Consider the following 15,919-nt stretch of genomic DNA (forward strand, 5'->3'; position numbering starts at 1 on the left):
AGGATTATTCCTTGCGAATCCCAAAAGACAGTCGCCATAATCTTTCCGGCCGAAGGAACGGTCTTCGCCTTTTTTGGCGCAGATTCCCCCTTGGTAACCCATTGTTTAGATTGTTCTTTGGTCTCAGGAGTGTAGTGATGTATCCATGTTTCATCCACAGTGACGAAACGACGCTTAAAGTCCTGCGAATTCTTCTGGAACAGCTGCAAACCGTCCTTGCAACACTTCACACGATTTCGTTTTTGGTCAAGCGTGAGCAATCGCGGCACCCATCTTGCGGATAGCTTTGTCATGTCCAAATGTTGATGCAAAATATTATGTACCCGTTCATTCGAGATGACCACAGCACTAGCAATCTCACGCACCTTCACTCTTCTGTCATCCATCACCATATCATGGATTTTATCAATGATTTCTGGAGTAGTAACCTCAACAGGGCGTCCAGAACGTTCAGCGTCACTTGTGCCCATATGACCACTCCGAAAATTTGGAAACCACTTATAAACTGTTCTAATCGAAGGTGCATAGTCACCATAATGTTTATCAAGCTTCTCTTTAGTCTCCTGAGGCGTTTTGCCTTTCATAAAGTAGTGTTTAATCAACACTCGAAATTCTTTTTCGCCCATTTTTTGAAAATCACTCAACTTCCTCGATTCAAACGAATGCCAAACACAAAGAAATAGACCGATCTGACTGAAACTTGGTGTGTGTTCTTCCAAGAGATGCTACTAACTAAACACAACCTCGATACGCGCCAGTAGTGCTATCTCTCTGACTTTGCACGGACTTTTCAAACGACCCTCGTAAGGTCAGTCTACATTTACAGGAAAACCAATCATTATAGTTTTAGAGTACTGAGAACAATAAATGTTCCCAATTTAACTATTCTACACTTGATTCTCTATTGCATTTTTATGGGCATTTTTTCTGATGTGTAAGCCAGTGTTTTTCAATTCACATTTTATTTCTTCAACGTTTTGTACCTTAAAGATGACACCTTGAAGGGGGGTCAGGCGTACGGCAATCACACTGTTGGAGATCCAGGCTTAATAACAGACATGCCTTCTTTATTAGGTTTTCAAAATTTCCACCCTTAACTGCACAGTATTTTAGCAAACGATGGCTGACAAGGATTAACCGAATTCCTCAAAGTATTCTTTAAATTTTTCATTATTTTCCAGCTAGTTCTAGAGAAGTGGTAGTTTTCATCTCATTAGGCATTCATTCAGATCAAGTCCTGTCGCATTTGTTACGACTTTCTCTTCATGAAAATTGATTTTAATAAAGGATTCTGGGACAAAATATCCTTTTTATTATGGGGGAACCTAAATTTTATTAACTATAGTAGTGTAACAAAAGTCTGGGGTTTTGTCTGTTTTATCTGAAATAGAAATTAAATTAAGCCCTGCAAGGAACCCTCTTAACCCGCCTGCAAGTTTGCCTAGGATTTGTCCGAAGATCAGCTTCTACACTTCTCAGCATGGTCAAGGATAATTCCAAGGCTTCCTTCTTCTCTGAAATTCTTAAACCAATAATGTACCATAAGAATTCGACCAACTTTACAAATATCCTTGAGCTGTAGCTAGGCTATTGTCTTTTTAAAAATCACTCATTTATATTTTTTAAATCTCATCTAAGGTCAAAACTGGAATGGTTACTGAAAACTGAATGGTGGGTAATGAAGTAGAATTAAACTCTCTGTTTCCTTATATTGAAACAAATAAATGAACAAAAGCAAAGAGTTAGGTTAGAACCAACCTCTGTATCATTTAGTAAAATTAAGTTTGGAGAAACGTTGAATATTGTGGATGTTGAAAGTAATGTGGATGTTCTGCCACAGACTTTACTTTAAAGGATATCACTCTCATGGATTTCTCGAGAACAAAAATGAAATAAACCATAAATAAAGATTTCCTTTGCGCTGGGAACATACTGTACAATATTTGTCTCTACAACTTGGGATAACTCGGTTGATGTCCACCATACACAATAGGGAGAACTTTTGGCCATTATTCCAGGAGCATTATTATTGCAATTCGATAAGAAATTGAACGAACATAACGTTCACTATTCAAGGAAGAAACTGTAAGCGATACTAGAGTTTTGTTCTGGATTCAACATATAATAATACCAACAAAGTACAAAGCCAGTAACATTGCCCAATCTAATATCTAGTGTTAGATATATATTGCTGATTGTAGGTTGAAGGATGGAGGTTGTGCATGTGTGTGTTAGAGGGGGGGAAGGAAGTTGAAGTAAATAGGAAATGTTGTAGGAAAGTTGTATTTTGTAGAAAGTACGAGGAGGAGATATATCGAAATGGTCCCGCCAGGAATCATGAAGTCGTACACCTCTCATTGTCTTTGGGTAATTTAGAGCCGGCCCTATTGTAGCCAGGTAGCACAAGGTAGAGGTTATGGGCAGCCAGGTTGTACTCTAGATAGTAGTACCCAGCCTCTCCACTTTTAGATCCCAGCATACCAACCGCTAACCCTCCTTACTACCCTCTTCTGATCCACAGCATCACACCAAGCCCAGTTCCTCGCCACTATCTTCTCTTCCAATAACAGATTAGCACAGTACATCTCGCCACTGATACTCCACAGAACCTATTAGAAATCCTTAACTCCTTGATTTACGTGTCTACTACAATCACTTTACCCTAACTAATGGCACAAATTAAGGGCACATTCTCTATGTAAAGATAGTTAGACAATAGTTCTAATTCTACTATTTCAAACTTCCTTATAGAACTTGGATATTACTGAGCCTAAAGTCAATATACTATTTTAGGGGAATTTATTAAGGGGTGTTAGGAAAAAAAAAAATACTCGACTGCAATCACAAATTTTATTTGAGCGGTTTGTATGAAATTAAAAATACCTAAAAATATGGTTTATACGTCGAATATCAAACAAATACTTTAACTAAAAGCGTTGGTACCTTAACAATTAAAACTCAACAAAGTTGATCCAACCGGCCTCATTCATTTTATAGGAATAAATAAATGTAACTAGAAATATTAGTAGCATATTTAATACAGTAGTACTCGTTTTACCCAAATTTATCTCCTCTAGCTTTTAGAGTTGTTCTTCTCCTATACGCATCTGTGGGGAACAGATTTGACCGGATATGCGTGAAATATGTGTATATGTTGCAGAAAATGGATGCTGGCCAAAGGGAGGTTAAAATGAAAGTATGTATTTCTCTCTCCTTCCTAAGAGAGACGCAGCATGTACAAGAAAGACCACAGTATTATGGATAGTAGAACTACACTCCACAAGGGAAGAAAGAGAGGACTAGGGCAGACGGTCAGGCGGTTGCTGACCTTCTTGGGCAACGTCTCCCGTGTTCCTGAAAGCAAGGAATATACAGATATACCCGGGGCATTCTCTATTACCAAACCAATATTGTCCAACACTTTACCCTTTTCACCGTATCCACTACAGTTTCCTACCCAACTTCTCTATTCCTTGTATAAATTTTATTCCTAATGTTCCTCGAACTTAAAATATGGGCGAAAAGGGCAAAAGAATAAGTAGTAAGTGTGCGGCCATATTCCCTTCCATTTCTAGCAGCAGGGCCGCCCTAAGATCTTAGCTACTACCACATTTCCCACAAAAACACTCTCCCATCACACCCTCCACCGTTCCACTGTTATAGCCGCTCGCTCCTGCTTCTACCTCGTACATCTCTGCCGGCCCTTTTCTTTTCCTGGCTCTCAGCTCGGGAAATTGGACAATAATGAATCTTCTCGCAGGAGACAGCGGAAAAATATTATAGGTAAGATACTTTTCCCACCACCATATCTCCCGTTCATAATCCCTGCTCCTAAAGAAGAGAAAAAAAGGGATAAAAGAAAAACGCCTTGCTATTTCGGCCATTTTTTACCAAGTTATAATAAGGGGAACAATCCAATAGAATCGTCTTCAGGCAATTTTTTTTACCTTTACTTTTCTTAACCACTCAAATATACTTATATTTATTGAACACAGCGTTTTTTTAAATATTTCTAATACAATAGATTAAATTCAATTCGTCATTTTACTTTTAAATGTAATTGTGATGTTATTTCTCAGTACGAACTGCTGTTAGCTACATTGTTTTATTTAAATGGAACCAACTTGAATATAAACTGTACAGTCTCTTGGAATGATATCGTCATTGTATCATGAATCATAAAACCTGTTAGAGAAAATAAATATCTATGGACAGGAGTTAGGTCTGCGAACAATGGTTTGAAAACCAAATTCATGGTTGTCAGTAGCAGCCAGCAATGTCTCCTTCTCTTTCACATATTTGGTGATAATGATCCAGGATATATCGAGTGATGACAATGTCCTATAATGGTGAACAGAAACAGCAAAGGCTAGAATGGATATCGACTAGCAAAGTGTTTGGTCTACTAAAATGCATTGATTACACAGGTCTACAAAATGAAACTTTTTGAGAGCTGTTTTACTTCTGAAAAGTGATTATATACAATTGAGTACAGCAATTTTCAAAAATAACCCCCCTTTTCTCCTATCACATCAGGTTTTTTTACAAATCGAGAATGAAAAATTCAATGTTAATTGCAAAATATACACATTTCTTTTCAAATGTTGATACAGTTTTGATTAAAATGCTGGTTGTATTACTTGGAAATGCGCAATGTTGATTCACTAGAATGTTATTTAATCAATAATAACGTTTTCGTTTGCCTTCCAGTGATCTTTTCTTTGAAATTCTCATATGACCTGCTGCAGAGTCTTCTCTTTGAAGCGTCCAGCAGTAATCCGCTATCATTAATATACTCCATCGTCCTTGGTACCGCCGTTCCATCTCCCGGATGTCCTGATGGAAGCGTTCGCCTTGTTCCTCGCTCAACGCCCCCAGATTCTCACGAAATACATCCAAATGCGAAAATAGAAAGTGCACCTTAAGACTCATGTTGCATCCGAGAATTCTGAATTGCTCAAGCATTGTGGCTACTAATTTTGCATAGGATCTTTGGTGTTTCCTAAAAACTTCTTGGTTACATCTATAAAAACTTGCCAGGCTCCTCAGATCAACTTCGTTACAATATTAAAAATAAAAGATAGTGTGAAGTATGCAATAACGCTACTAAGTCTAAAAAATTAAGACTATGACTAAAAAAAAAATGGTATGTGATACAAGTAAACGGGTGTCATACTTGGTATCAGGACATGCATATTACTTCAAAATGACTCAAAAACTCAAAACAGCAAAATTATTGTAGACCTGTGTTATGAAAAGACTTGGCCATTAAAAGCTACATCGTCCCGAACCTTTTAGATACAAGAAATAGACAGATTTAAAGCACAAACTACAGTTCTGTCCGAAACGCTAAATACCCAACTTTTGCCCCATTGGTATAACGTACGAGGATCGTTTGAAAAGTCCGTGCAAAAATAAAAACTACTTAATTTTTTGGGGTAAACCTTTTTTATTTTTCAACATAGTCTCCTTTTAGGCTTATACACTTCGTCCAACGCTGCTCTAGTTTGTTGATCCCTTCCGAATAATAGGATTTGTCCAAGTCTGAAAAATAGCCATTCGTTTCTGCAATCACCTCCTCGATTGAGTAAAAACTTTTTCCCGCCAGCCATTTCTTCATATTGGGGAACAAATAGTAGTCCGAGGGAGCCAAGTCTGGAGAATAGGGGGGATGTGAAACGAGTTGGAACCCTATTTCCATTAATTTTGCGACCACAACTGCTGAGGTGCGTTGTCGTGATGGAAAAGGACTTTTTTGTGGGCCAATCGTGGGCGTTTTTCTTGCAGCTCGGTTTTCAAACGGTCCAATAACGATGAATAATATGCACCTATAATAGTTTTACCCTTTACCAGATAGTCGATGAGGATTATTCCTTGCGAATCCCAAAAGACAGTCGCCATAATCTTTCCGGCCGAAGGAGCGGTCTTCGCCTTTTTTGGCGCAGATTCCCCCTTGGTAACCCATTGTTTAGATTGTTCTTTGGTCTCAGGAGTGTAGTGATGTATCCATGTTTCATCCACAGTGACGAAACGACGCTTAAAGTCCTGCGGATTCTTCTGGAACAGCTGCAAACCGTCCTTGCAACACTTCAAACGATTTCGTTTTTGGTCAAGCGTGAGCAATCGCGGCACCCATCTTGCGGATAGCTATGTCATGTCCAAATGTTGATGCAAAATATTATGTACCCGTTCATTCGAGATGCCCACAGCACTAGCAATCTCACGCACCTTCACTCTTCTGTCATCCATCAATATCATGGATTTTATCAATGATTTCTGGAGTAGTAACCTCAACAGGGCGTCCAGAACGTTCAGCGTCACTTGTGCCCATATGGCCACTCCGAAAATTTTGAAACCACTTATAAACGGTTCTAATCGAAGGTGCAGAGTCACCATAATGTTTATCAAGCTTCTCTTTAGTCTCCTGAGGCGTTTTGCCTTTCATAAAGTAGTGTTTAATCAACACACGAAATTCTTTTTCGTCCATTTTTTGAAAATCACTCGACTTCCTCGATTCAAACGAATGCCAAACACAAAGAAATAGACCGATGTGGCTGAAACTTGGTGTGCGTTCTTCCAAGAGATGCTACTAACTAAACATAACCTCGATACGCGCCAGTGGTGCTATCTCTCTGACTTTGCACGGACTTTTCAAACGACCCTCGTATTTCAATGCCAAATTTATTTTGCCATCAATAAATTCCATTTTTTATCTATTATTCTAAAAGCTAATTTATGTGATTGTGTTTAGCAATTTAAAAGTAATAAACAATTTCTAACTCTTAAGAAAATACGTTTTAGTTGTAATGCTACTAATATGGCAAGTGAGTTTTGTAGTCTTATATAATAATAAAAGATAATTAAATTAATTAAGCTATGTTTTTCAGAAAGTCAAATAATTTTTTTAAAAAATTCAAAAACATGTTCAAACTTACAGAGTACTCTAAGGGTAAGTTCTCTGACTGCCGGATATCCGACGCCGTTGTTAGCTATACATTGGTACATTCCAGCTTGGTGTCTGGTCACTGGTCCCATTGACAGTGTCGAACCGTTCATTGGTTTCAGGCCGGGCAGTGTGGTATTCGTCTGTAAAATAAAATATAATTGTGCTTCAATAATTAAAACAATAACTTTGTGACAGAAATTAAATTTAAATTTGTTTCCTAATTAATAAAAAAAAAAATTATGCTTTTCAAACAAGAAGGCGATTATTACACATTATTTCGCCAAATCAGAACCAGGGGAACGTAACTCGCAATTCAGTGATTTTAGTCCAAAACATTTTAGATGAATTTTTCTAAGTGAAAAATGCCCAACAAAAACCCGTAAGAAAGGACATTAACTCAAAATAAAAGATAAGGAAGGATTTAAATTAAGTCAAAAATTGCGAGTTTGTTTCTCACATGGCGATTTGAAGAACGGTAGGTTGTAAAATCTATCCAACATGTCCCACATGTTTTTTTACTTCCTTAAAAGACAGTGTTTGGTTTTTTTCTTGCAGATGTAAGCGTTGTTAAGAAATACACATGTGTTTGTGAAGTTTGCCTGTGGATTCGTCAAAGCCATGAAGTAGTTCACATCAGCTAACTCATGGGTCAGTTAAATTACTGTCAGATCAATGATGGCTGAGATCTTCGATCGATATTTGCTGAAAAGGTTTACATATTCAACATTTGTTGAATTTGTGAGTTGGCCTTGGGCAGTGATAGTGTACGGTTGTCTCTTTAACGCTCTGTATGTTTTTCGAGTTTTTGAGGGTTTATTGCCTTTGTTTTGATTGAAAATAACTCCAGCGAATCTGTGAATTACGTTGCTTACGTTGATGCAAGTAAATTTGTCGTTTATTTTGTGTTTGCTGATATATTATAGAAACTAATTGAAATCTAGTTTAAAGAGCTTAGTTATCAAGTTACTGTTTTTTCGTATTGTGAGTTCATAGTTCAGTTTTCGGTGCTAGTAGCCGAATCAGTAAAGAAGAAATAGTTGGCAAAATATCCGCATGGCTGCGTCTGAGGTAAAACCGCCAGCGATCAGTGGGGAGAGTGCTTCCCTTCAGATAATTCTAGCCCGGCTAGACAAGATAAGTACCGATATGAATTCCATTCAAAAGGACTTAGCTGCGTTTAAACTCGAACACCAAAGCTCGTCAAAAGATATTATTGATATTAAAAAAGACGTTAATAAACTATCTCTTAGATTCTCCAAAGACATTAAAAAAGCAGGAAAACATATATTGGAAATAAAAAATGATAATATTGAACTAAATAATAGAATTATTGAACTACAAAGATCTATTATTGAATTCTCCCAACAGTCGTACCAAAATATACTTAAAATTGACAATATACCTGAATTGCCTAATGAAGATTTATTTTCGATTTTTGAAACTCTTTCGAAAGAAATTGATATTGATTTTGATAGAGATGTTATTGATAGTATTTACCGTGGTCGGACTGGAAGGAACCCCAGCCATCCGCCAATATTTGTTAAATTTATGAAAACTTCTATAAAGATAAGGTTTTTAATTAAATGTAAACTAAATAAGAAGAAATTGTCCCTGAAGATTTTTGGCCTTGATGCAACTTCATTAATTTATGTGAATGAATATTTATCGCCGCCCAGCTTCAAAGTTTTTAAAGAGGCTAAAGTTTTATTGAAGGAAGGTAAATTGTCTCGATTATGGACTCGAAATGGGAAAGTAATGGTTAAATTAGCTGAAAATCCTACTCCAATACATGTTCGTTCATCGGAAGATCTCCTAGATCTGACCACATCGCAGATGGGAAAACACCAACTTGCGTATTTTGACTTGTTTGGAACTGATACAGATTGTGAGGATACGGATACATCGGCACAGTCGGGAGCCTCAAAGACTACAAAGAAGAGGAAGAATCGCGAAGAATGTCCATCTACTTCATCAGGTCCCTTAACACCTTTTTTACTAAAGAAGCCTTCGTCCATAGTGCCGAAAAAGTAACTCCCAATAAATTGAGCTCTGAAGGAAATATTGTAAGTAGAGGTAATGTTTTGAATATTGGTTTTTGGAATATTCATGGTGTTTCTACATTAAGTTACTTAAATAATGATCAAATTAGTGAGCTGTTAAAGTTTGATATTCTGGGCTTATGTGAGACATGGTCAACCAAGGATTGTATATATTTGCCTTTTGTAGATAATAATTACGTACATTTTGTTTGTAAAGCCAGGAAAGATTTTCAGAGAGGTAGAGCCAGCGGTGGTATTGCTGTTTATGTTAAAAAAAGTGTGTTCAATAATATTGTCTTAATTGAGTCTAATGAAAACTGGATCTTCCTGAGGATGTCATTTTTGTCTGGCTTCATAATTGTTGGATACTTATATTTTTCACCTAATCTGAATTTTGATGTAATAGTAAAATTTATTAATGATACTCTATATAACTTGATGGTAAGTTATGTTAATGATAAATTTATCCTAGCTGGGGACTTTAACATTAGAGTTGGTAATGGTAATAGTTTGGATAATGACCTTTTTGATGATTCTTTCTTTACTGGTGTTAGATCTTCGATGGATGATAAGTTGGACACGAGGGGTCGCTGTCTGATACAACATATGGAAGAGTTGGGCCTACTATTGTGTAATGGCAGATCTCCCAGCGACTCTCCAGGCCGGTACACTTTCGTCGGCCCCCAGGGAAAGAGCACCATAGATCTGACATGGGTCAATCATTTGGCACTGAACTGTTGTCTCGATTTTAAGGTCAATGATAATTCTTCCTTCTCGGACCACTTTCTGTGCTCTTTGACATATAGCGAGCCGGGGATATCTGCCTTCTCTAAGGATACTAGGCGAATACCTGTTAATAGCTTTTCAATTTTGGACTTATCTCCAGAAAATTTAATAAACTTTTACTATCTGTTGGATCATTCTGTCAATATAAATGTCTTCAGTGACTCTGTGGAAATTCTAAATAGCAACTTGATTGATACAATGAACGTTGCAGCTAGAAATTCAGGAATTATTAAAGAAAAACATTTTTCTAATAGGTCTGCATGCAGCAAACCTTGGTTTAATAGGAACTGCAGAGCCGCAAAAAAATGTTTTAACTCTATTCATAGAAAATGTAGAAGGGATGGTTTTGAGGGAGAGTTGTTTGAACTCTACTTGAATGCTAAGAATCAATATAAAAAAATTATTAGACAGGAGAAAGAAATATTTAAGAATAAATTGAGGGCTGATTTCATGAATATAGATAATTCCAAGCAATTCTGGAATCTAGTGAAGGCCTTAAATAGGAAACCTCAAGTCAGTAGTTTAGATGTTGCAACTTGGGAGCAATTTTATACTAACTTATTTCGAGCTAATTCCCCGAACCCTTTAGAATCGGTCCATTTTTATGGCGTTTCAGTCGAGAGTCTTGATTCGCATATCACCTTGGAGGAGCTTGTCGACAGTATGGATTCTGGCAGGAGTGGCAGGTCACCTGGCCCTGACTTGATTCCTACCGAGTGTTTTAGGACTCTGCCTGCTAGCTGGGTTCACTACCTTTTGCATCTCCTAAATGTAGTTTGGGAAAGTGAAACGGTACCTGAAGCCTGGAGTGTCATCAAGCTAAATCCGATTTTTAAAAAAGGGAACCCCGAACTACCTGAGAACTACAGGGGTATTGCCCTTGTAAATTGTATTACAAAGATTTTTACAAAAATTTTAAATAATCGACTTAGTAGTTGGGTTGAATCGAATGAGGTGCTACCTATAGAACAATACGGCTTTAGAGCCGGCAAGAGTTGCGTTGATGCTATTTTTGTTCTGAACTCTGCAATTAATATTCAGTTAAGGTTGAAAAACAGTCAAGTATGGGTCATCTTTGTAGATTTTATGAAAGCCTTTGACTCTGTGTCCCATGACCTTCTTTGGCTTAAGCTATTTGATCTAGGAATTAGTTCGAAATGTATAAGATTGATTAAAAAAATTTATGATAATGCTGTTGTTTTCATTGATCAACAAGCCACTCAATCTAGGAAAATAAAGGTCGATAGAGGGGTTCTTCAGGGGGAAAAGCTCAGTCCTCTGCTATTCTCACTCTTTATTAGTGACATTGTGGACTTTTTCCGTTCTAATGGGGCTACTGGTATTAGCATCAATAACGAGTCAGACCTGCTGATGTTGCTGTACGCCGATGATCTGGCTATCTTTGCATATTCGTGGCATGATGCCCAATTTAAACTTTCGTTACTGGCTAAGTACTGCGAAAGAAATGAGCTTGTAGTGAATACCTCAAAAACAGTTATAGTACCATTTAACAGAGCTGGCCGCATCAGGAAACACTCCTCTTTTACATATAATGGTATCCCAATAAAAGTTAGAAGTAACTTCACATACCTAGGTGTACCTCTTGCTTCCTCGGGCAAATTCAGATTAGCATGCGAGTTTTTTGTTTCCAAGAGCTCTGTTGCGATACCAAGAGTTTTAAACGTTCTATCATATTACAAATCTGACAGTTGGAAATCTAAAATGCTTCTTTATAACAGTATGATCTCTTCCGTGCTCTTATACTCCTCAGAAATCTGGGCGCTAAATTATTTTGCTCAAGTTGAACGCGTTCAGTTAAAATTTTTGAAGTTGCTCCTGAATCTTCCACTTCACACACCTGATAGTTATGTCCGCCTCGAATCTGAGTGTCTCCACATTAAGGTCAGAGTCTTTAGTAGAGTTTTGAAATTCTGGGTTAAATTGCTATCCGCGGATAACGATTCATTGCTGAGAAAGTGTTATTCCAGACTTGTGGAACTTTTGCCTAACTCTGATGTTCCCTTTAATTGGGCTGGTTCCCTGAGGGACCTACTGTTCTCCATTGGAGCTCAGGACGTATGGCAGATGCAATACGCGGATAGTTGTCATCTAAAAGACCTCAATTTAAAATTTTCTAATAATAGTTTCAGTAGGGATATCGATGTGGTAATCAACTCAACATACAATCCAAATTACCGATTATTATGTGCTCTAGGGCAGAATAATGCGCTTATTAATCTTAATTGTAATTTTGTTATGACCAAAGTAATTGTTCAGTTTAGAGTAATTAGCAATAAGTATCCAACCGTTCTGTACAATGGTGTGAAACACCATTTCTATCCTAATAGAACCTGTTTTACTTGTTTTAGTAATCAAAAAGATGATGTTTCACATTTTGTCCTAAGCTGTTCTTATTATGGAAAGTTAAGGGAGAAATGGCTTCACAAGTATTTAATTGCCAGTTCTGATCCCTTCCTCTCACTATTTGATATTGTTGACAATTTAAAATTGAAAAGTATTTTTTATTATTTGGCAGGCGCGTTGGATGAGAGATTAAAATTTGTTAACTGTATTTTTGGTAGCTATAAGGATATCTCTTTCTAGAAATAAATTTGAATTTTCAGTAACCACTTAATTATATGAAGGGATTAGCACCAACACTAATTAATATTGTCATTTGAATTTTTGTTTTTTGCTCTTGTAATATTTATATTTTTGTTTCTTATGAAAATTTCATTATTTTTTGTATTTTATTTTATCTTTGTTTCCAATGTATTTTTTATTGTTTAGCAGAGGCCAACTCTCTTGCTCTTTGCTACAGAATGTAATTTCTATAAAGCATTATAAATAAAAAATAAAATTTAAGCTAAACCAACAAGAGAATCGCAAGGAATAAAAAGAACAAGGAAACAAAAATTAGCAATTCTGGGAGAATGAAGATTCTATAATGAGAGGGATCGGATTAAAAGCTAAGTCCATCGCAATCTAGTAGATCTATTGTGGCTCCATTAAGTTTTAGTGTCTGTAAATAGACTGTAGAAGTCTGAAATGTGTTCAATGGGCAAGTGTGAGATAATCAGCTAGTGTTTGCCGGTGCTAATACTTGAAGATGCATACATCAACTATCTCTGCTGGCCACCATTTGCATTGAAATGTTCGAGATGTCAGTTTTGAGCGCTTTTTGGCTGGGATTCAACAAGAACTGGACCCAGAAAAAGTGGCCTAGACTTTATGAGGGATAGGTGGTAACTAAAATACATCAAATTTGAGCTTTCCCCTTTTTTTCTGAATTTTCCTTAACTTTGGTCCAAGAAAACTTGTTTTTCGTTGGCAGTTCAATAGGTAAACATTTATTGATTAGAGAGAAACTTCTATAAAAATCTCTTTATCATTTCGGAAACATAATACACAATTCAACAAATCTAAACAGGAATTAGGCTAGTGATTGATATTGAAATGCGGTACCATTAGCAACAAGGTTTTCCGCCTACTATATCACTTAAACAATAATATCATAAGGGCTTCCGCTGTGTTGCAAATTTCTTCATCAATAATTCATTGGCACAATTGATTAATAACGCTCACTGCCTTAGATAACACCGGGTCTTAACTGAACTGTCAATGCTAATACCATTCAATAGATATTTTATTAGCCATTACTGTGGAAAATGGTCACTATTAGCTGTAAGCTGGTGGTTTTCCACGATTTTCAATTATTTGAATTTTCCCATTGAATTTATTTGGTTAGAATAGGATTTTGCCATAATAAATAAACTATGAGTTAGGTAATCAATAAAAGCCAGATCTTATTAACAATAATTCATTGTTAGATCTGACAAGAGGACAAATTAGGCCACTTAATTATAACCGAATGAATTCTTATTGTTATAAATTTAATTCAAAGTAAAATATAAGAAATGTCAGCGATAAAATGAAACAGTTAACAATGGTAAAACAAAACTTTAATTTTTAAATAAACTTCAAAATTAAGTTTAAAAATGCCAGTCTTTAATAACATTATTAAATAGAAAAAAGTTAAACTGAAATTATTTTATTCGAGAACTATGGATTTTATTATCAATAAATGGTCTGCTGCCCAAGAAAAGCACTAAATATAGCTTCAAGAGAGCCATATTGTAAATCTATTGTGGTTCGCTTCAAGTAACAAAGTGTACATACTAGAGCGAAGGTGTCTAAAAACTTTAAATATACATTTATGGCCAAATGTTTGAGCTAAGAACTAGAATTATTCTTAGGATTCGCCAAAACCTCTAATTGTGGACTACTATCTTCTGTGGTCCCTGAGTGTACATCAGAGTTCACAGTGTTTGTTTTAGACTGAAGCAGTAAAGGTACCAACTTTCTTCAGGGAAGAGAGCGTAATTCTAATTTGCCATATACTTTTGCTGCTGCAGCTAATGCATATGATGCCCTCAAATTGTGTACGGCATGTCCTTAACTACGATGCTGGTCGTCCGCTTTGACTTTCACAAGAAAATAATGTACTGGCTGAAAGTACATATTGATTATTTTCAAAACATTAAAGCTCATAGTTTAAGTAGATCCTGAATAAGATTAGATTAAATTAGAAAGCAGGATGGGACCTATGCCCAAGGCACCGCAGCCACAAGAGGCTTATTGTGCCTTCCCCTATTTTGAGTCTAATAGTTGAAACCTCCCCATCTAAAAAGGTTGAGGACCAGTTCCTTCTGCGCTTTAATCTCCTTTGGCCTCAAAGTTCCAAAGATATCATAGCGCAGCCTCTCGATTGCAACAAGTGAGAGGCCGTTTCCTCCTCTTTCTGACACAATCTGCACAACGGTTCCGAGCAGATAAGCCCTGACTTGTAAAGGTGCTTTCTGAACCTGCCGTGCCCTGTGAATAGGCCTGTAATCAGAGTAATCTGATATCTGCCCAAGCCCAGAGTCTCCTTCGTTCTTTGTTTACACAGCAAAGGCATAATACTCTTCCAGTGTGTGACCCCAGGAAGTGTCACCCGGTTCTTTTCATGTTATGTCCAGATCTAATCTCTGAGAACCGCACGAACCTGTTCCCGTCCCACGATATTTAATTTGGTAGTTGAAAGTTCGGCGACTCAGAAAAAATTGGCGATTACTTTACTTAGTTGAGAGTAAAAAATATTTCATTTGGACTCAATCAAGATGAAGCAACATTCATTATATAACCTGGTTGTGTGACAAATTTATTAGAAATTAATGATTTCATATTGCTGACTATAATTAGAAATGAACATAAATCAGTTTAGATTTGATTTAAACGACCAGAATGGAAACACATATAATTAGTAGATAATAGGAAGTTAATACATAGCTAAGTGGTGCTTGGTTTAGGGTATCATTTACCCTCTACCAAAAGCACTGGGTGAGCACTATCTACCAACTACTAATACAGAGGTTTCGCAGACTCCCTTAGGACCACCTTTCTTATTAATAAATAAACCTCTCATCTCCATCTCTGTTCTACTTCGCGGACTATTCTAAAATAGCCTAGGGCCTGTATGTAGTTCTACGTATGCAAATTAAAAATTTATACCACTGCTCTCTTTTATAAGGTAGGCAATTCCGACATAATATTCATTTATTTTGGTTTATTTTTGGTACAAAAATTTACATAATTTAAAATATATACTAGCACAAAGAATTACTTAAGTTGAAAAGCGAAATGTAAAGAAAATCATAAGAGCTACATTAAAAGTTTTTTCTTTTTTCTGTTTCAAACAACTCACATAACAACTCCCTGAGGAAGACAAAAAGTTTGTCGAAATGTTGGCGTAAAGGCGGAGTTGCTGTTTTTTTATTTTGACCGAATCCTCACGTTCATTTCTAAATATTAATAGTTTACGGTCACTAAAGGAGAATGCAGCTACATTAAATTTCTGAAATTAATGCCTAATGTAAAATATAAAATACCTCTTTTCCTTTGTGTATATTTGAAATTAAATTATTGTATAACTTTTTATGATTGGGTTTCAATTCTTCTTTTCAATAAAAGTGCACAAATCTTAAATAAGGTTAGTGTGAAAGAGTTTCATTTGGTAAAATATTAAATAATAAATTAAGTTTTAGTAGTCTGTGATATCCAGCAGAGCGAATAAATATTCAAAAGTGGTCAGCGAATAATTTGAAAT

General features: G+C 36.3%; 1 protein-coding gene across 2 annotated transcripts in view; it reads right to left on the minus strand.

The window, feature by feature from the left end:
• LOC141455859 (neurotrimin-like) overlaps positions 1-15,919 on the minus strand; it is a 433,945-nt gene that overhangs the window by 53,407 nt on the left and 364,619 nt on the right. For both annotated transcript variants that reach the window (XM_074131299.1, XM_074131298.1), the window contains exon 6: positions 6,936-7,086. In XM_074131299.1, coding sequence (XP_073987400.1) covers positions 6,936-7,086 — 151 coding nt within the window. The remainder of the gene's footprint in view (positions 1-6,935; positions 7,087-15,919) is intronic.

Source organism: Rhodnius prolixus, unplaced genomic scaffold, assembly GCF_049639745.1.
Source record: "Rhodnius prolixus isolate KJV_2025 unplaced genomic scaffold, Rpr scaffold_4, whole genome shotgun sequence".
NCBI classification, from domain to species: Eukaryota; Metazoa; Arthropoda; class Insecta; order Hemiptera; family Reduviidae; genus Rhodnius; species Rhodnius prolixus.